This window comes from Pelodiscus sinensis, chromosome 1 (genome assembly GCF_049634645.1).
Source record: "Pelodiscus sinensis isolate JC-2024 chromosome 1, ASM4963464v1, whole genome shotgun sequence".
Classification (NCBI taxonomy): domain Eukaryota; kingdom Metazoa; phylum Chordata; order Testudines; family Trionychidae; genus Pelodiscus; species Pelodiscus sinensis.
The window spans coordinates 139,989,544-140,008,047 of NC_134711.1; the positions used below are offsets into that span (position 1 = coordinate 139,989,544).

Consider the following 18,504-nt stretch of genomic DNA (forward strand, 5'->3'; position numbering starts at 1 on the left):
GCTCCCCTTCTGCATAACTCCCCTTCCCTGCCATGCAGCCCCCGCATTGCTCCCCTTCTGCATAACTCCCCTTCCCTGCCATGGAGCCCCCGCATTGCTCCCCTTCTGCATAACCCCCCTTCCCTGCCATGGAGCCTCTGCATTGCTCCCCTTCTGCATAACTCCCCTTCCCTGCCATGCAGCCCCCGCATTGCTCCCCTTCTGCATAACTCCCCTTCCCTGCCATGCAGCCCCCGCATTGCTCCCCTTCTGCATAACTCCCCTTCCCTGCCATGCAGCTCCCGCATTGCTCCCCTTCTGCATAACTCCCCTTCCCTGCCATGCAGCCCCCGCATTGCTCCCCTTCTGCATAACTCCCCTTCCCTGCCATGCAGCCCCCGCATTGCTCCCCTTCTGCATAACTCCCCTTCCCTGCCATGGAGCCCCCGCATTGCTCCCCTTCTGCATAACTCCCCTTCCCTGCCATGCAGCCCCCGCATTGCTCCCCTTCTGCATAACTCCCCTTCCCTGCCATGCAGCTCCCGCATTGCTCCCCTTCTGCATAACTCCCCTTCCCTGCCATGGAGCCCCCCACATTGCTCCCCTTCTGCATAACTCCCCTTCCCTGCCATGCAGCCCCCGCATTGCTCCCCTTCTGCATAACTCCCCTTCCCTGCCATGGAGCCCCCCACATTGCTCCCCTTCTGCATAACTCCCCTTCCCTGCCATGCAGCCCCCGCATTGCTCCCCTTCTGCATAACTCCCCTTCCCTGCCATGCAGCCCCCGCATTGCTCCCCTTCTGCATAACTCCCCTTCCCTGCCATGCAGCCCCCGCATTGCTCCCCTTCTGCATAAGTCCCCTTCCCTGCCATGCAGCTCCCGCATTGCTCCCCTTCTGCATAACTCCCCTTCCCTGCCATGCAGCCCCCGCATTGCTCCCCTTCTGCATAACTCCCCTTCCCTGCCATGCAGCCCCCGCATTGCTCCCCTTCTGCATAACCCCCCTTCCCTGCCATGCAGCCCCCGCATTGCTCCCCTTCTGCATAACTCCCCTTCCCTGCCATGGAGCCCCCGCATTGCTCCCCTTCTGCATAACCCCCCTTCCCTGCCATGGAGCCTCTGCATTGCTCCCCTTCTGCATAACTCCCCTTCCCTGCCATGCAGCCCCCGCATTGCTCCCCTTCTGCATAACTCCCCTTCCCTGCCATGCAGCCCCCGCATTGCTCCCCTTCTGCATAACTCCCCTTCCCTGCCATGCAGCTCCCGCATTGCTCCCCTTCTGCATAACTCCCCTTCCCTGCCATGCAGCCCCCGCATTGCTCCCCTTCTGCATAACTCCCCTTCCCTGCCATGCAGCCCCCGCATTGCTCCCCTTCTGCATAACTCCCCTTCCCTGCCATGGAGCCCCCGCATTGCTCCCCTTCTGCATAACTCCCCTTCCCTGCCATGCAGCCCCCGCATTGCTCCCCTTCTGCATAACTCCCCTTCCCTGCCATGCAGCTCCCGCATTGCTCCCCTTCTGCATAACTCCCCTTCCCTGCCATGGAGCCCCCCACATTGCTCCCCTTCTGCATAACTCCCCTTCCCTGCCATGCAGCCCCCGCATTGCTCCCCTTCTGCATAACTCCCCTTCCCTGCCATGCAGCCCCCGCATTGCTCCCCTTCTGCATAACTCCCCTTCCCTGCCATGGAGCCCCCGCATTGCTCCCCTTCTGCATAACCCCCCTTCCCTGCCATGCAGCCCCCGCATTGCTCCCCTTCTGCATAACCCCCCTTCCCTGCCATGGAGCCTCCGCATTGCTCCCCTTCTGCATAACCCCCCTTCCCTGCCATGCAGCCCCCGCATTGCTCCCCTTCTGCATAACCCCCCTTCCCTGCCATGGAGCCTCCGCATTGCTCCCCTTCTGCATAACCCCCCTTCCCTGCCATGCAGCCCCCGCATTGCTCCCCTTCTGCATAACTCCCCTTCCCTGCCATGGAGCCCCCGCATTGCTCCCCTTCTGCATAACCCCCCTTCCCTGCCATGGAGCCTCTGCATTGCTCCCCTTCTGCATAACTCCCCTTCCCTGCCATGCAGCCCCCGCATTGCTCCCCTTCTGCATAACTCCCCTTCCCTGCCATGCAGCCCCCGCATTGCTCCCCTTCTGCATAACTCCCCTTCCCTGCCATGCAGCTCCCGCATTGCTCCCCTTCTGCATAACTCCCCTTCCCTGCCATGCAGCCCCCGCATTGCTCCCCTTCTGCATAACTCCCCTTCCCTGCCATGGAGCCCCCGCATTGCTCCCCTTCTGCATAACTCCCCTTCCCTGCCATGCAGCCCCCGCATTGCTCCCCTTCTGCATAACTCCCCTTCCCTGCCATGCAGCTCCCGCATTGCTCCCCTTCTGCATAACTCCCCTTCCCTGCCATGCAGCCCCCGCATTGCTCCCCTTCTGCATAACTCCCCTTCCCTGCCATGGAGCCCCCGCATTGCTCCCCTTCTGCATAACTCCCCTTCCCTGCCATGCAGCCCCCACATTGCTCCCCTTCTGCATAACTCCCCTTCCCTGCCATGCAGCCCCCGCATTGCTCCCCTTCTGCATAACTCCCCTTCCCTGCCATGCAGCCCCCGCATTGCTCCCCTTCTGCATAACTCCCCTTCCCTGCCATGCAGCCCCCCACATTGCGCCCACCCCCCTGCATAACTCCCTGCCCCGCATCCCTGCCACCCTCCTCTGGCTGAATCATTGAAGTCTTCAGTCGCGCTCTAAAGACTTAAGTTACAGCTTCTTCACCATTTACACTAGTTTAAATATGCAAGTGGCCCCTGCCCAGTGTAGCAGAGGAAGGCATATCCCCCTCCTCTGGGTCTTTGCTAGTCTGACCTAGAGTCACAGTTCCTTCCTGACCTCTCCTGTGGTGGGTGATCAGTTAGACCTGGAGCTAGGCTTGCCAGGTGTTTGGTTTTGAACCCGACAGTCTATATTTGAGCTTTCTGTTCAGGAAGCAAATTGAGAAAATAGAAATGTCTGGTATTTTCTAAATAAAATGTAATGTAGATTGTGGTGTGATGTAATGTCAAGTGCATCTAACATTTTTGTTGAAACCATCTGGCATCCCTACCTGGAGCGTGTGGCAAGCTCCACCAGACAGATACCTGAGAAAGACCTCTATAGTAACTAAGAGTCCTCCCTATCCCTGCCCTGAGAAGTATTCTCTAGCCTAGCCCTTCTGATCTAGAAAGACAAGACGCAGGGTATAGAGGCAAGGGAGCCAAAGTGATAGGGTCTCGTAGCAGGAGTGCGACTGAGAAAGGCATGGAACCCGGAACTCACCAATGTCAACAAATTGCCCTATGGAAGCTTGGCCTTGAATTTGGACAGTGCTGCATGCTGCTTTGTATGGCCCCACTTCTAATAAATGAGATGGGGCCACAGTCCTCACAGTGATGGTCTACCCTTTGCACATTGCTGCACTGATAGTGAAGGTAATATTCTAGAGGGGGGGAGGGGATGAATCAGCAAATTCTGAAGATCTGAGAACTGACTTCATTTGGGACAAAAACTCATGTGGTTCATGTGATAGGGGGACCCTGAAGTATCAGCGAAGGGGTGAGCCTAGCTGGGTCACTTGTCCTGACCAGTAGTGCTCTCTCACTTGCTTCTGTACTGTTGGAGTTGTACATAGAGCCAGTCAGCATCCCCGCCTTTACGGTTATCTTTCTCAGGACTTTTCATTGCACCTGACCAGTTTAGTGGACATTCCAGGACACACAGTAGGTTCTTAATGGTGGTGCATGACTGCAGAGACCACATTAGTTACTGGAATTAAATTGTTAACAAAAACAAAGGTTTTAAAATATTCAGACTCTAAGAAACAAACAAAAAACAAACAAAAAAAACCTTTTCTCTATTCAGATTTCAGTCTTTTGTGGTGCCTGCTAGTTTTCCATTCTTCAAAATAAAGTCTTCCAGAGTAAATCTCAATTTCTGATGTTAAAAACAAAAAGAACTCTTGGGGGGGAGGGTTTGTTTTTCAAAAAACCTTCAAGGCTATTTTTATGAATCATGAAGAAGAGCTAATCCTCTTTTCCCTTACAGGTCTCCTATAAAGCATGATAAATGCTTTGTTAGAAAGTGTGATATAACATCCAAAACTTCCAGAGAGATAGCAGATCCTTAGTTCCTGTTTAAATGGCTGACATATGTCAGGCCAGACCAAACGAGGGGAATCTTCTGGCTTGCCTCAGTGTAATACCCATTGCACTGCCTAGCTAACCCAGACTGGTAAATTCACTGGCAACTAGGCTGCAGAGCCAGAGGGAGACAATTTAATTTTGTCGTCTTTATTTTTGTTTCTGTTTCTTTCCATAGATCAGCTCTCAGCTATTTATATACAGTGGTTGGAATTAAATATGAAGTTCTATGTTTGATTTAGTATATGACTCTTGCTATAATTAACCTCCCCCTTTCAAAAGTACTTCACTTTTGAAATTATTAGTTTCCAGCTATCTTGGTGATGGAGCTGTTATAAAATATTTATAGATAGATTAATACATTTTAAGGCCTAAAGGATCATTGTCTCCTCTGGTTCCCTGTATGACACAGATCATAAAGTATCACCTAATGATCCTTGTATCAACCCTGTAACTTTTGGGTGAGCTACTGAATGTCTTTTAGACATGGATACAGACTTAGGGGCTGTGTCTAGACTGGCTAGTTTTTCTGGAAAATCAGCCGCTTTTCCGGAAAAACTTGCCAGCTGTTTACACTGGCCGCTTGAATTTCTGCAAAAGCACTGACTTCCTACTGTAAGAAATTAGTGCTTTTTGCGGAAATACTATTCTGCTCCCGTTCGGGCAAAAGTCCGTTTTGTGCAAAACTTTTGTGCAAAAGGGCCAGTGTAGACAGCTGAGATTTGTTTTCCGCAAAAAAGTCCCGATAGCGAAAATGGTGATCGGGGCTTTTTTGCGGAAAAGCGCGTCTAGATTGGCACGGACTCTTTTCCACAAAAAGTGCTTTTGCGGAAAAGCGTCCATGCCAATCTAGATGCTCTTTTCCGAAAATGCTTTTAACGGAAAACTTTTCCGTTAAAAGCATTTCCAGAAAATCATGCCAGTCTAGACGTAGCCCAAGTGTGAGAGAATTAGCAATTACTTTTTGAGGTCAGCCACTTTTAAACTATGAAATGTTACATTATATAAAATGCTAACTTTAAGTCAGACTATTGTGCAATAATAAGTCAACACCTTCCAGAAATCTAAGCACATTATGCGAACGCAGTTACCTTTGTCAACAAAATTTGTAATCCCTGGAAAACCAATATCTGGCTTATTTAGCAATGTACATACTCTGTATTCCAAAATGTAGTAAAAGTCAATATTAATGGTACAGAGCTCCTTGACCAACATTTTTAAAACTTTGGGGTGAAAATTATCTGGTCTGGCAGATTTTTAAATATTTAATATTAGGAGATGGTACTTAATGTGCTCATTGATTATTGTTGAAACATCCCTCCCCCCACTCCTCTAGAGGGGAAGTCAGCACCTGTGATTTAAAGCTTCATTCTCCTTAACAGCTTGAGTCACACATACTCTGCCTCTTCTCCTTAGCACCCCCTCACTGCAGCTCCCAAGCATTAGCTCAGGGGTGGGCAATAATTTTTGAAGGGAGGCCACTTCAGAAATTTCTGAAGTGGTTGCAGGCTGCCCCAAAAATGGACAGGGCCTTGGGCAGAAAGGGTGGGCCTTTAATAGCAGGAGTTGAAAGGGCTCACACCTCTTTGACGGATCCAGGGCCACATGAAAGGCTAGGTGGGCCAGATCAGGTTCACTGACAGCCACTTGCCCAGCCCTGCGTTAGCTGCTTGGGAAGAGAGAGAAGCAAAACAATCAGCTAGCCCTGCAGCTCCTTAGCCTTGACTCCCCCCTCCAGAGATAGGCACCTAAACCAACTTATGCCTTTCTCTGACATCCAGATAAACACACATGCACAACCTCTCATTGACACCTATGTGAGCACATGCACACTCTGGCATTCCCACCTGGTATGGGACTTAAACCCAGCTCTTTTATGTCCCTCATGACTGCCCCTAACCAGCAGGCTATCAAGTCTTCTGAGGTAAAGCTTTCTCAGTCTATCTTACTGGAGCTGTTCAATTTCAATATATAGATATTGATAGGGGCAGGGAGAAAATACTGGATGTGGAAGAGTTGACGTCAGAATCCTGTTCCAATGAATAATTAACTATTTTTACCTGCAACCTTGAGCCTGAAAACAATTCCTCACCTGGTCATTCTCTGCTGCCTTTTGTGTAATGCCTGACCCTGTAGGCATGCTTTGTGAATTGGGCCCTGCTGGTGATATGGGAGGAATGCCTATTTTGAAAATCCTGTTGTGCTTAAAAGAAGCACCCGGGATCTTTTTCAGGGGGATAAGGCAACACGCCACATTTATTGAACATACATAGATCAATCCTTATCATACACATATAATACATGACACTCATGCACTCTCTCACACACACATAAGCACACTCGGTCTTGTTGTTACCAAAAGTTGCTCCCCCTAACTGCACTGGCCAGGTGAGTTGGATGGAGAAGGGGTGGAGCCGGGCTTCTGCCGATCCGGATCAATGCTCCCATGTTGACAAGATGAAAACCCAGGGTTCCTGTGCAAGATGCCTCATATTTATCCCTCTCATGCAGCCAGTTAGTCATCACCTTGCCTTTCTTAGTGCTGCTTCAAAGAGAGTTCTTCCAAGGGCCTGCACTTGCTGCTTTACTCCCAAAGCGTCTGTATGTCCAGTCTTCTTAATGAGCTCACTTTACAGGTATTGTCTTGGATCTGCAAAAGCGGCGAGGAGTCCTGTGGCACCTTATAGACTCACCGTAGTGTTGGAGCATAAGCTTTCATGGGCAAGGACCCACTTCGTCAGATGCATGACATGCACCTGACGAAGTGGGTCCTTGCCCATGAAAGCTTATGCTCCAACACTTCGGTTAGTCTATAAGATGCCACAGGACTCCCCCGCTTTTGCAGATTCAGACTAACATGGCTACCCCTCCCTCTGTCTTGTATCTGACTCCCAGACCTTCTACACCCTTGCAACTGCTGCTGGAGGTGCTCACCTTTCATTCTCCATTCACACCTCATTAATTTCAACAGGACAATCAAAGAAAGGGGAGAGCTCAAAAAAAAAGTTTTTCTTAATACAAAGTTATAGGAGAAATGTTACAGAGATTCTATAAGAACACTTAACAAAGATTTATCTAAAAGGACAAGATCTTAATACATAGTTATGAGAGTGATAATATTACAGGGTTTTATCCACAATCCCACTGGGGCTTAGATGTAAGTGAAGGCACCAAATAGCTGGCTAGCTACGGGGCAGCATCAGATCTTAGTTAGGTTGGGTTGTGCATACATTCTGCTTAGTGGCAGAAACTTATGGCATGTCTACACTACAGCGCTAATTCGAACTAACTTAGTTCGAATTAGTTAATTCGAACTAAGCTAATTCGAACTAACGCATCTAGAACTAAAAACTAGTTTGAATTAGCGTTTTGCTAATTCGAACTAGCATGTCCACATTAAGTGGACCCTGGACCGGGGATAAGGATGGCCGGAAGCAGTGCCGGCAGGGCATCAGATGAGGACTTAGAGCGTGGAGCTGCTGCCTCAGGCTAGCCGAGGGCTCTGCTTAAAGGGACCCAACCCCTACCCTGGACAGACAGTTCTCAGGGGTTCCCCGCTTGCAAAGCAGTCCTGGCTTGGAGTGCCCTGAGTGCCCACACTCAGCACTTCACAGCACTCGGCCATCAGCCTGGCTGCACTTGCACTTGCCATCAGCCCGGCTGCCATCTGGAGGGGGGGGTCAATCAAGGGGCTTCAGGAGAGCTTCCACCCTGAGGAGCCCGCAGAGCCAGCCCAGTCCTCCCCATCGGGGGCTCGTACCCCATTCCTCCCTCACCTCCTTCCACTTACCCCTCCCTAGGCCCCCTTCCTGATGTACAAAATAAAGGACACGTGTGTTCAAAAATAGAAACTCTCTTTATTGAACAAAACTCGGGGAGACTGGGAAAAGGAGGTGGGAGAGGGGAAGAGTGTGGGAGAAGGGAGGGCAACTAAAATGATCAGGGGTTTGGAACAGGTCCCATATGAAGAGAGGCTAAAGAGACTGGGACTTCTCAGCTTAAAAAAGAGGAGACTGAGGGGGGATATGATAGAGGTCTATAAAAGCATGAGTGGTGTGGAGAGGGTGCATAAAGAAAAGTTCTTCATTAGTGCCTATAATATAAGGACTAAAGGACACGAAATGAAATGAATGGGTAGCAGGCTTCAAACTAGTAACAGAAAGTTCTTCTTCACAAAGCAAATAGTCAACCTGTGGAACTCCTTGCTGCAGGAGGCTGTGAAGGCTAGAACTAGAACAGAGTTTAAAGAGAAGTGAGATAAAGTCATGGAGGTTGGGTCCATGGAGTGGTATTAGCCAGGGGATAGAAATGTTGTCTCTGGCCTCTGTTGTGGAAGGCTGGAGATGGATGGCACGAGACAAATGGCTTGGTCATTGTCTTCAGTCCATCCCCTCCAGGGTACCTAGTGTTGGCCGCTGTTGACAGACAGGCTACTGGGCTAGATGGACCTTTGGTCTGACCCAGTACGGCCATTCTAAGCTCAGGGCTCAGGGTTGGTGGTCTCAGCGGACCACCTTGATTTTCATGCAAACCTGCTCTTGGGTGACCAGGTTGGCAGCTGTCCTGCCCTAGACGGCCACTTTCCTGTGCCTAGTGCAGTGGTCGTGGATGAGGTCCACAATGTCTGCACTAGACCAGGCGGGCGCCCACCTCTTATGGACCTGGGCAGGCTCCCGGGAGCCGCCAGCCTGGTCCTGGGAAGAGGCGGAGGGTTGGGTGGCCGCGGGTGGCTGGGTCATCCCGTGCAGGGTCTGCTGGCTGGGTGCTGGCAGGCTTGCACCTGGCACGGGTACCTTAGCCAGACCGTGCCCCTTTAAGGGCTCCGGGGCTGGGAAGGGGGCAGACGAGTTTCCCTGGTGGTGCCCAGAGTGGCCACCAGGGAAAGCTGGGGAGGGCTAGCCTCCCACTAGTTCGAATTAAGTGGCTACACAGCCCTTAATTCGAACTAATTAATTCGAACTAGGTGTTAGTCCTCGTAGAATGAGGTTTACCTAGTTCGAATTAAGCGCACCGCTAGTTCGAATTAAGTTCGAACTAGCGGTTTGCATGTGTAGCGCCTATCAAAGTTAATTTGAACTAACGGCTGTTAGTTCGAATTAACTTTGTAGTGTAGACATACCCTTAGATACCTACAAGGTTAAGTGGCATCTGAACAGGGGTTTTGAAAATGTTAGTAGCACCTAAATGTTGGACTTCGGTGTCTAAAGAGGCAGCTTAAGCCCCTGAGTACCTTTGTGAAGCTGGCTCTTTGTTCTTGATATAACCAAAAAAAATTTTATTTTTATTGATACCAGTAGCTCCCCTTCTTAGGTGTTAATTAATAGAGATGGTATATCCAGGTCATATAGCAAGTACTAGAAATCTTGTAGACACACTCCTGAATTGTCTAGATTGTAATTATATTAAATTCTGATTGAGTATACTGTGCAAAGCCACTTTTGAATTGACCTGAACTTAGATGGTAAACCAGCTGCTTTCAACTGCAAAGACATAACTTGCTCAGCTGCTTCTCTCTTTCCCTTGCCCAGCTGTGAGGGAATTTTCTTAGAGGCAAAGAGTGTGGACGGACAACTGAGATGGTTGAGGAAAGAGGAGAATAGATGGATCCTTTCCAATGAGCCAGGATGCTCTTTTGGCAGCATTTAGGGGGTCTCAAGCTATTTTACACTTGCTTTCTACTATCAAAGCTAAATGAGTGGGTAACTAAATATTGCCCACTACAGACATTCAAAAATCATGAGTCAGGCTGCCTCAAAAATGATGTGTGTAGGGTTTTTTTTAAAATACAAATGTGTTTTTAGTCTGTCTTTGGAATTTTGAATCCTTCCTGCACTCCTGCCCCCTAGCGTGTATGTAACTGTCCAGGTCATGCCAGTTTGTGCAAAAGTACTGTGAGTCGTGAATGGGATTGTGATTGAAGCCTCTACTGTAGAATCTTTGGAGAAAGAACCCAACTGAAATTTGGGTCCTGCTGTTCTAGGTGCTATATTGGGGCCTCCGAGGCTTGGTGTCATCCCCCCACCCCCAGCATTGAGGAACTGGTGCTCCAGCTCTGCAGCCCCACCCCGCCCCCAGTGCTGGGCTGGGGTGCCAACACTGACTCCCCACTGTGGGAGGTGGAGGGGGAGAGGGCAGCTCCAAGCCTCACAGGCTGGAGTCAGGCAAGCAAGCTGGAGCTGGATATGACATAAGGGCTCTGCCCGGCATGGGGAGGAAGTGGCTCCATGTTGTGCCGCCTCCTCCCGCTCCCCCTGGCTGGGGAAATGGCAGCACAGCAAAGCACTGTTTGCAGGCTTTCCCCTGCCACTCCAATTGGCCATAATCATAATCATGGCCAATAGGAGCAGCAGGAGGACAATGCCTGTGAGCAGCATGGGACATGGAGCCATGTCAGGTAAGTGCCCATCGCTCATACCCCACCCCCACCCTGTTCCTGCACCCCCTCCTTCCCAGACCCCCACACCAGCCTGCTCTTGCACCCTACCTCCCACCCAGCCCTCCTACCCTCAACCCGCTCCTGCACCCATCCCTCATGCCCAGCCTCCAGACCTCCACTTTGCTTCTGCACCCCCTGCCACCCAGACTCCTCGCCTGCACTCTGCTCCTGCATCCTCCCTCCTGCCTTGAGCCCGCTTCTTGAACCTCTCATTTCTGGCCCCAGCTCAGAGCCTTGGGTGCCCCACAAAATCTACTAGCCTGGGATGTATTAGGCTCTGGTATGTGAGGGGAATGAAGGAAGTGTCTTTCTGCTTCTCAGCTGGGGCCACGTCAGTGAGGTGGGGGGGTTTAGTTTGTTTTGTGGGGATTTTTTTTACTTCTCACTTTTGTGTGGTCCCCAACTGATTTTTCTGTGGGTCAGTGGCCTCTGACCCAAAAAAAGGTTCCCCATTCCTGTACTATAAACTAATAAGAGGCAGTGTCCGCCTAAGAGAGCCTGCAGTCTCACAGTGCTATATTCTCTACTAGGGTACTTCTCTCCCCAGCAGAAGGATTAAGTGATGTTAATACTGAGGGGCCGTGCTTTGTAGCAAACACGGTGGCAAGTTCATGTAAAATTCCTGTAGTTATAACTTCATCTTAGCAGCCACTTGCAAACTTACTAGCTTCTGCCCTTCACCTCTGTAGTTCTGACGCTGGCCACGAGAGGCTGCTGTTGGCAACCAAGCAGTTGGCTTTGGAGCTCTGGTTGCTCCCTGAGGCTTCTTGCAGAGCCCTGTTCCTTGCTTTTTGTGAACCCCAAGGGAGCTGCCAGCTGGCCAGGCAGAAGCAGCAGCTCCCCCACAGTTTAGGGTAGTGCCCAGGAGGGGGTTAGAAAAGTGATAGCAATGACCCTTCCCGCCTCCTCAGTATGAGAGTGGCTATGTGCTGGCCTCACCAGCTCACTGTTGCAGAGCTGTGTGAGGGCCCAAGGGATGCAGGTGATAGGAGAAGGACCCATACTCGAATCCAGGGCTACGTCTACACTGGCAGGAATTTCTGAAAATGCTTTTAATGGAAAAGTTTTCCGTTAAAAGCATTTTTGGAAAAGCACGTCTAGATTGGCAGGATGCTTTTCTGCAAAAGCACTTTTCGCGGAAAAGCGTCTGGGGCCAATCTATACGCAGTTTTCCGCAAAAAAGCCCCGATCGCCATTTTCGCGATTGGGGCTTTTTTGCGGAAAACAGTACTATGCTGTCTACACTGGCCCTTTTGGGCAAAAGTCTTTCAGAAAAAGACTTTTTCCCAAACAGGAGCAGCATAGTTTTTCCGGAAAAGCACTGATGATTTTACATGAGATCGTCAGTGCTTTTCCGGAAATTCAAGTGGCCAGTGTAGACAGCTGGCAAGTTTTTCCGGAAAAGCAGATGATTTTCCGGAAAAACTTGCCCGTCTAGACACAGCCCAGGTGTATATGGGAAGGAATTAGGAAGATCTCCCTAGGGCAGACCCTAAGTGGTCCCCAACGTGGTGCCCGCGGGTGCCAGGGCACCCACCGTGGCATTTATGTGCTCCCGCCGAGTGACCAGGGCTGGCCCAAGCCATTCTTGCGCCCTGGACTCTGGGTGCGCGGTGCATACGCAGCCCCGGCCACACAGCGCATTTGCGGCACCATCCTCGGGTGCCCGGCAGCCCCAAAAGGTTGGGGACCACTGTCCTAGGGGATTCCTAGAGCAGGCATAGGAGAATGCTGGGGAGAGCCCCTCCTATCTGTCAGGAGGAAGAAGGGGGTGCCTCCCGCCCCTCCACCCGCCAACCCTTGTGTGTTTTATGTTCATATCAGCCAGGTGTCTTCCTGTTCTGAAATCAGAGAACAGACTGAAATTTAAATACAACATACATTATTTTTATAGCACCCTTAAGGGTTCAGCTGTAATCAGGAATGCTTGATGGTGGATACATAAAAAATTTTAAGTTCATCTCATGAGTTTTTGTTTTTCTTGTTATTCCTGTTTGGGGGTTGTTGATAGGAAATACATGACGGCACTTTAATCAGTTGTGATATTGACTCCTGTAATGGCCATGAGCAGGATCCCTAAACCTGCCATCATTTCTGGATGGAACGAGAGGAAGAGCTGTGTGCTCCCGTTCACCAGGACTCTGAGGAAAGAGAAATTCTTCTTGAGGCCTCCACAGGTGAGGAATGAGTTAAGTCAATTCAGAAATGCCTGGAAATCCAACTTTTTGTTTCATTTTTAAAAAGACCTTGCCATAGAGCCTCATCTCTTCTGTGCTGGGATTGCAACCAGCAGTTATGTCTGGCAGGCGTCATTCATGGTTTTCCACTAATCCTGACTAGCTTCTGTCCAAAGTCCTGTTTCTCTCTTTCTTCCTCTACCCACAATTCATTTTTTATCTAAAAGTTCACGTGAGTTTTTGAAGCATTTTTTTTTTCTTTCCTCACTGGGAAATGTGTTTGTGTGTGTGTTTTTGTGGGATGGAGACTGGGATTTTTCTTTTCACATCCAGGTGTACATTTTATTTAGTTAACTCATATTCTGTTTAATTCCCCTTTCCTAGATTTCTTTTCTGCCAAACACTCATGTCAGGCTTCTGTTTATTCAAGGAGACAGTGAAAGTGTGAATGAACATGAGGAGAAGAATCCCCAAGAAGATGGTCTTGATAATGTAGAACAGTATGGGACGATACCAGAGGGGTTTGAAGAGAATGTTTTCCAGAGCCCTGATGAGGAAGAGCCCTATGAGAGGCAGTACATGACAGAAACGCAGCAGGGAGACCTTCCTGGTAAGATAATGGGTAACTCCATTAATCCAGAAAGAGATTTGGAGGCTCTCCAAGGTATCATCCAGCAGAGAATTCCTGTAGGGGAGAGACCCTATGGATATACTGAATGTGGGGAGGGCTTCAGTCAAAACTCAAACCTTGCACAGCATGAGATAACACAGACAGGAGAGAAACCTCATAAATGTACTGAATGTAACAAAAGTTTCAGTTGGCGCTCAGACTTAATTAAACATCAGAGAACCCACACAGGCGAGAAACCCTATATATGTAGTGAATGTGGGGAAAATTTCAGTGTGAGCTCTCACCTTTTCACACACAAGAGAATCCACACAGGAGAGCGACCCTTCCATTGTAACGAATGTGGAAAAAGCTTCAGCCGGAACTCTCACCTTATTAACCACCATAGAACCCACACTGGAGAAAAGCCCTTTGAATGTGCTCAGTGTGGGAAGAGCTTCAGTGACTTCTCAACACTTATCCAGCACCAGAGAACCCACACGGGTGAGAAACCCTATGTATGTGTCGAATGCGGGAAAAGCTTCATCCAGAGCTCACACCTTGTTAGGCACCGGAGAATCCACACGGGAGAGAAGCCGTATAAATGTGCGGAGTGTGGGAAAAGTTTTCGATACAAGAGTCACCTTGCCCAGCACCATAAACTCCACATGGAATAGAAAGCGCAGCCATGTGAGCCCCTGTTCTGCCCACAGAAACCAATGCGTAAACTTTTATACAGTCTGATGACATCAAGAAGGAAGCACAAGGAGAGGAGGCTTGTGCCTCCATTCTTAGAGCAAATAGATCAGGTGGCCAGCTCGCGAGCCACATGCAGCTCTTCTCCCCCAAAAGTCTGGCTCACAAAGCTGCTCTGCCCCCCCCCCCAATGGTCCCCGTCCCCCTCTGGCCCCCCTGTGCTCACCAGGGCAGCGATTCAAGATGGTACCCAACATGGTGGCCATCGATGGGAACCTGATATGGCCAAAAAGCCTACGCTTGTTTCTTAAAGGGGCAGCCTCCTTTTTTTTGTTTGTTTTTTGCTCAACTATTCTGGTGTGGCTCTTCACATTTTTTCTGCCGCTGTTTCGACACTCTTTGTTAAATGGGTTGGGCTGAAATAGATTGTTCTAGGATTGATGGAAGGTGAGAGATAAATGGTGGGAAGGAGATTAATGTTGATAGGCAGATTGCCCGAACCCGGCTCTTCCGGGATGTAATCTACTTGCCATGGGCGAGTAGATTACATAGATTATTGAGCCCTGTTGATAGGAATTAATCAATGGGCATCAGAGGGAACAAGGAGAGAGAGAGGGAGCTAGGGGAAATGATTATTTGGTATTCAGAGGACTGATAGGCTGGAGAAATTAAGGTGTTGAGGGAATTTGGTGCTAAGGAACATTGTTTGGAGTACAGCAAATAGAGGGGAAATATCATTGTCTTATTAAGAAGTAAAAAATTATATATTTGCTCTCAGACAGATTCTTGGCTCATACAATGTCCTGGGAAATGCCTCACTTACTGAACTGTGGAAGACAAAATGACACTTATTCTCTTTGGCTATGTCTCCAGCAATTGCTTCCTCATTTTAGATTATATTTATTTATAGCTGCTATTTTAGGAGCTCAGTGAAACCTGAACAAAAATGTCCCCATTTTCTGGGACATATTGTAAGATCTAGTTTTAAACTGTGTTAAGTGTTTCCCCCTCTGAAATAAAACTTAAAAAAAAACCTGTATTCTCCCATCTTCTCTCCTGTAGTCTTGTTTCTAGAGTCGAATGCTTTGTATTGCTTAGTCAGCTTCACCCGAAAGAAACAAAACAGTCTTTTAGGCCCCATCTAGACTAGATTAATTAACTGGTGTTTCTAAAAACTGTTGCTAAGCACACCTCATCTTACCAGTCTATACAGGGCCTTCATGATCACTGCTCAAAGATGATGAGTCTAGTGCACACTGAGAGCTGTGTCCATTCTGCAGTTAGCTAACCAGGGCAGAAAGTATCTTGTAGCTTCTCTGGAGTTGTACTGCAGGGAGCCTCACACTTCAATTTACCTCTGGCTTGCCCTGGTCACTCCATACTATGTTGTCCAAAGATTATGGTTGTTCACTCTGATGACTCTGAAGTGGGCTTTGGTAGCAGAAGAGCCTTGTCCCCTGCCTGCAGCCTGTGCTTGTGCCATTTGTATGCAGCTAACTCAATACCTTGCCTATCTGTTTATAGCGCATTCAGCCCCAGAATTATCATCCATAATAGGGCCTGCACAAACTGCAACAGTTTTGCTAAAAAACTAAGAGCAGGTTTGTAAGATCCCTACAAAGAATTTTAGGGAGATATGCAAAACCAAATGGCATGAAAAGCAGCCCGCATCTGAATATGTGATAGGAAACTGTGTCATGGATACGCACAATCCCCAGCGCATCTCCCACTCCCAGCACAGTGCCGGGGGCGGCATTTCGGCCAGACTCACCAGGGCACTGGGCGGAGCCTGCAGGGGGAGCGCGCTCCCTTGCTGACCCACGCGGCCGCCTGGGAGGACGGGTCAGCGCCTCAGTGCTGGGCGCGGAGGGAGCCCTACTCCCCCCTCCGACTGCAGAAGCAGCCCCGGCCCGGAGCCCGCTCGGCCCCTCTCCTGCCTCCCCGCGCGGCGCACACGCGGCCGCTGAGTTGTCAAGCCCAAGAGCAGCGGCACTTTGGGCCTCAGCGAGGGATCCTCCCGCCCCCCCCCCACGCCCGCAGCGCTCAGAGGTGGGGGGCCCGGCCTATTGCTGGGGGGGGGGCTGCTCCTGAAACGCGCCCAGTGCAGGTTTGCCGCTTTCCGCTCGGGACAGCCAGCCAGGCGCGGGGGGTCGCGCTCCCACTGCCCCGGGGAAGCGCGGGGGCTGGGACAGCGTGTCCGTGGGGCGCGCAAAGCCTGTGGCCACTGGGAACTGCGCCGAGCGGTGAGGCAGCAGCTCCCCCCTCACCTCCGCCGGGGGTCGGGCCAGGCAGGCAGAGCCGGGGCGCGCCCGCGGCTGGGCACTTGGGGGGGGGGGCTGCGTTTTTGCCCGCTCCCCCTCCGCTCTTCCGCGGCACCCCCGGGAGCCGCCGGCCTCAGAGCCCCTCGCAGCGGCTGCAGGCGAGCCCTGGCCTCGTGGCTCCTCTCGCGCCTCGGAGGGGAGCCCGCGGCGCCCCGCTTCACACCGGGGAACGGTGTTTGCAGCTGCAGAGAAAGGGAAGTAGGGGGACCCGGGCCACTTTCCCCCCTCCCCCAGGGCGCTGCGACGTTTGCACACGTGCTATGGGGACGGGACACGAGGATTTGGCGGGGAGAGGGAAAGGAGACGGAGTTCAGTCAGTGGGGGGAGGTGGGAGAGGGGCGCACTGGCTCCGGTGAGGAGGGGTGGGGATGGGGTTTGGCTGGGAGGGAAGAGAGGGCTCAGGATGTGTTAGGTGGGGGAGAGAAGGGGGCCAGACTGGGTCCAGGCACTGAGGGGTCGGATTTGCCTGGGAGGGGAGAGAAGGTGGAAACTGGGTTCCATGAGTGTGTGTGTGGGGGGGGGCGGGGGTTGGGATGGGTGTGGAGGGGAGACAGGACGTAGGCTGGGTTTGGCCGGAGGGCATGGTGGGAGTCAAAGAGGCGCTTACCTCCTCAGTGCCTGTCCAATAGCGGAGGGGGGGGGGGGCTAAAATTTTTTTGCTTGGGGCAGCAAAAAAACGAGAGCCTCTCCTGGTCCTAGCTCTTACCCTTTAGGAGGAGTTGTTAAATATGCAGACTCACAGAAAGACAGATAGGCAGAGATGCAGATTTCCCAAATATATAGTAAAGTGATGGTAGATGGAGCGTGGTATCTCTGTGTGTGTGTCTGGTGAGGAAGATAATAATGGAGTCTTCACTGCTTTTCCTAAAGTCTCAAACTATGTCTAGACTGCAGGCTTCTTTCCGAAGAACCTTTTTTCAGAAGCGATCTTCTGAAAAAACTGCTTCCAAAAGAGAGCGTCCACACACTAGGGCTGTGTCTACACTGGCCACTTATTCCGGAAAAGCAGCCGCTTTTCCTGAATAACTTGCCAGCTGTCTATATTGGCCACTTGCTTTTCCAGAAAAACAATGACAATCTAATGTAAAATTGTCATTGTTTTTCCGGAAAAACTATGCTGCTCCCGTTCGGGCAAAAGTCCTTTTCCAGAAAAACTTTTTTTCCGCAAAAAAGCCCTGATCGCGAAAATGATGATCGGGGTTTTTTTGCGGAAAAGCGCGTCTACATTGGCCACGGACACTTTTCTGGAAAAAGTGCTCTTCCGGAAAAGCATCCTGCCAATGTAGATGCGCTTTTTCCAGAAATACTTATAACGGAAAACTGTTCCATTTTAAGCATTTCCAGAAAAGGGTGCCAGTGTAGATGTAGCCAAAAGCTATCTTGCATGTAAGCTGTGATCAATGGACAGAGTGGTCACCAGGGGACCTGTGCTTTTTCCTCTTTCCTCTTCTTTTGAAAGAACTCCCTCTTCCCCGTCCACACATGCCTTTTTGCGAAAGAGCTCTTTTGGAAAAAGGCTTCTTCCTCGTAGAAAGAGGATTACCAATGTTGGGAAAACCCCATTGTTCTTTCGATTTTCTTTCGAAAGAATGCAATTGCAGGGTGGACGTAAGTCAGGTTTTGACGGAAAAATGGCTGGTTTTCCGACAAAACTGTGTAGGATAAACATACTCTAAGGTATAGTGAGGAGAAAAGTAAGTATTGAGAATGCTTCTTAAGGGACTCTATTCAAATGTAAGTGCCTGTGCTGTGGAGGAAAGGTGGGTGAGGATTATACAGAAACAATGATAACAAGATAAGGATAGGACAACAACTGGTCAGTAGCACTTTATAAACTAACAAAACATGTAGATCATTAGTCTATAAAGTGCTACCAACCATTTGTTGTTCTTTTCTGTAAGGGTATATCTACGCTTCCACCCTAGTTCGAACTAGGGTGGTTAATGTAGGCAACCGGAGTTGCAAATGAAGCCCGGGATTTGAATTTCCCGGGCTTCATTTGCATATTGCCGGGCACCGCCATTTTTAAATATCCGCTAGTTCAGACTCCGTGCCCGCGGCTACACGCGGCACGAACTAGGTAGTTCGAATTAGGCTTCCTATTCCGAACTAC

General features: G+C 50.1%; 1 protein-coding gene across 14 annotated transcripts in view; it reads left to right on the forward strand.

Annotated features, from left to right (window-relative positions):
- Positions 1 to 18,504, forward strand: part of ZNF697 (zinc finger protein 697) — a 71,175-nt gene that overhangs the window by 9,729 nt on the left and 42,942 nt on the right. For 7 of the 14 annotated variants that reach the window (XR_012897054.1, XR_012897050.1, XR_012897059.1 and 4 more), the window contains exons 2-3: positions 12,602 to 12,767; positions 13,152 to 13,377. Coding sequence is in view for 10 of the 14 variants with exons in the window: in XM_075904704.1 (XP_075760819.1) it covers positions 12,648 to 12,767; positions 13,152 to 13,377 (346 nt within the window). In the remaining 4 variants the exon portion in view is untranslated. Of the gene's footprint in view, positions 1 to 12,601; positions 12,768 to 13,151; positions 16,900 to 18,504 lie in introns of those variants that run through there. The other 7 variants (XM_075904672.1, XM_075904665.1, XM_075904679.1 and 4 more) reach the window with 3 other exon arrangements.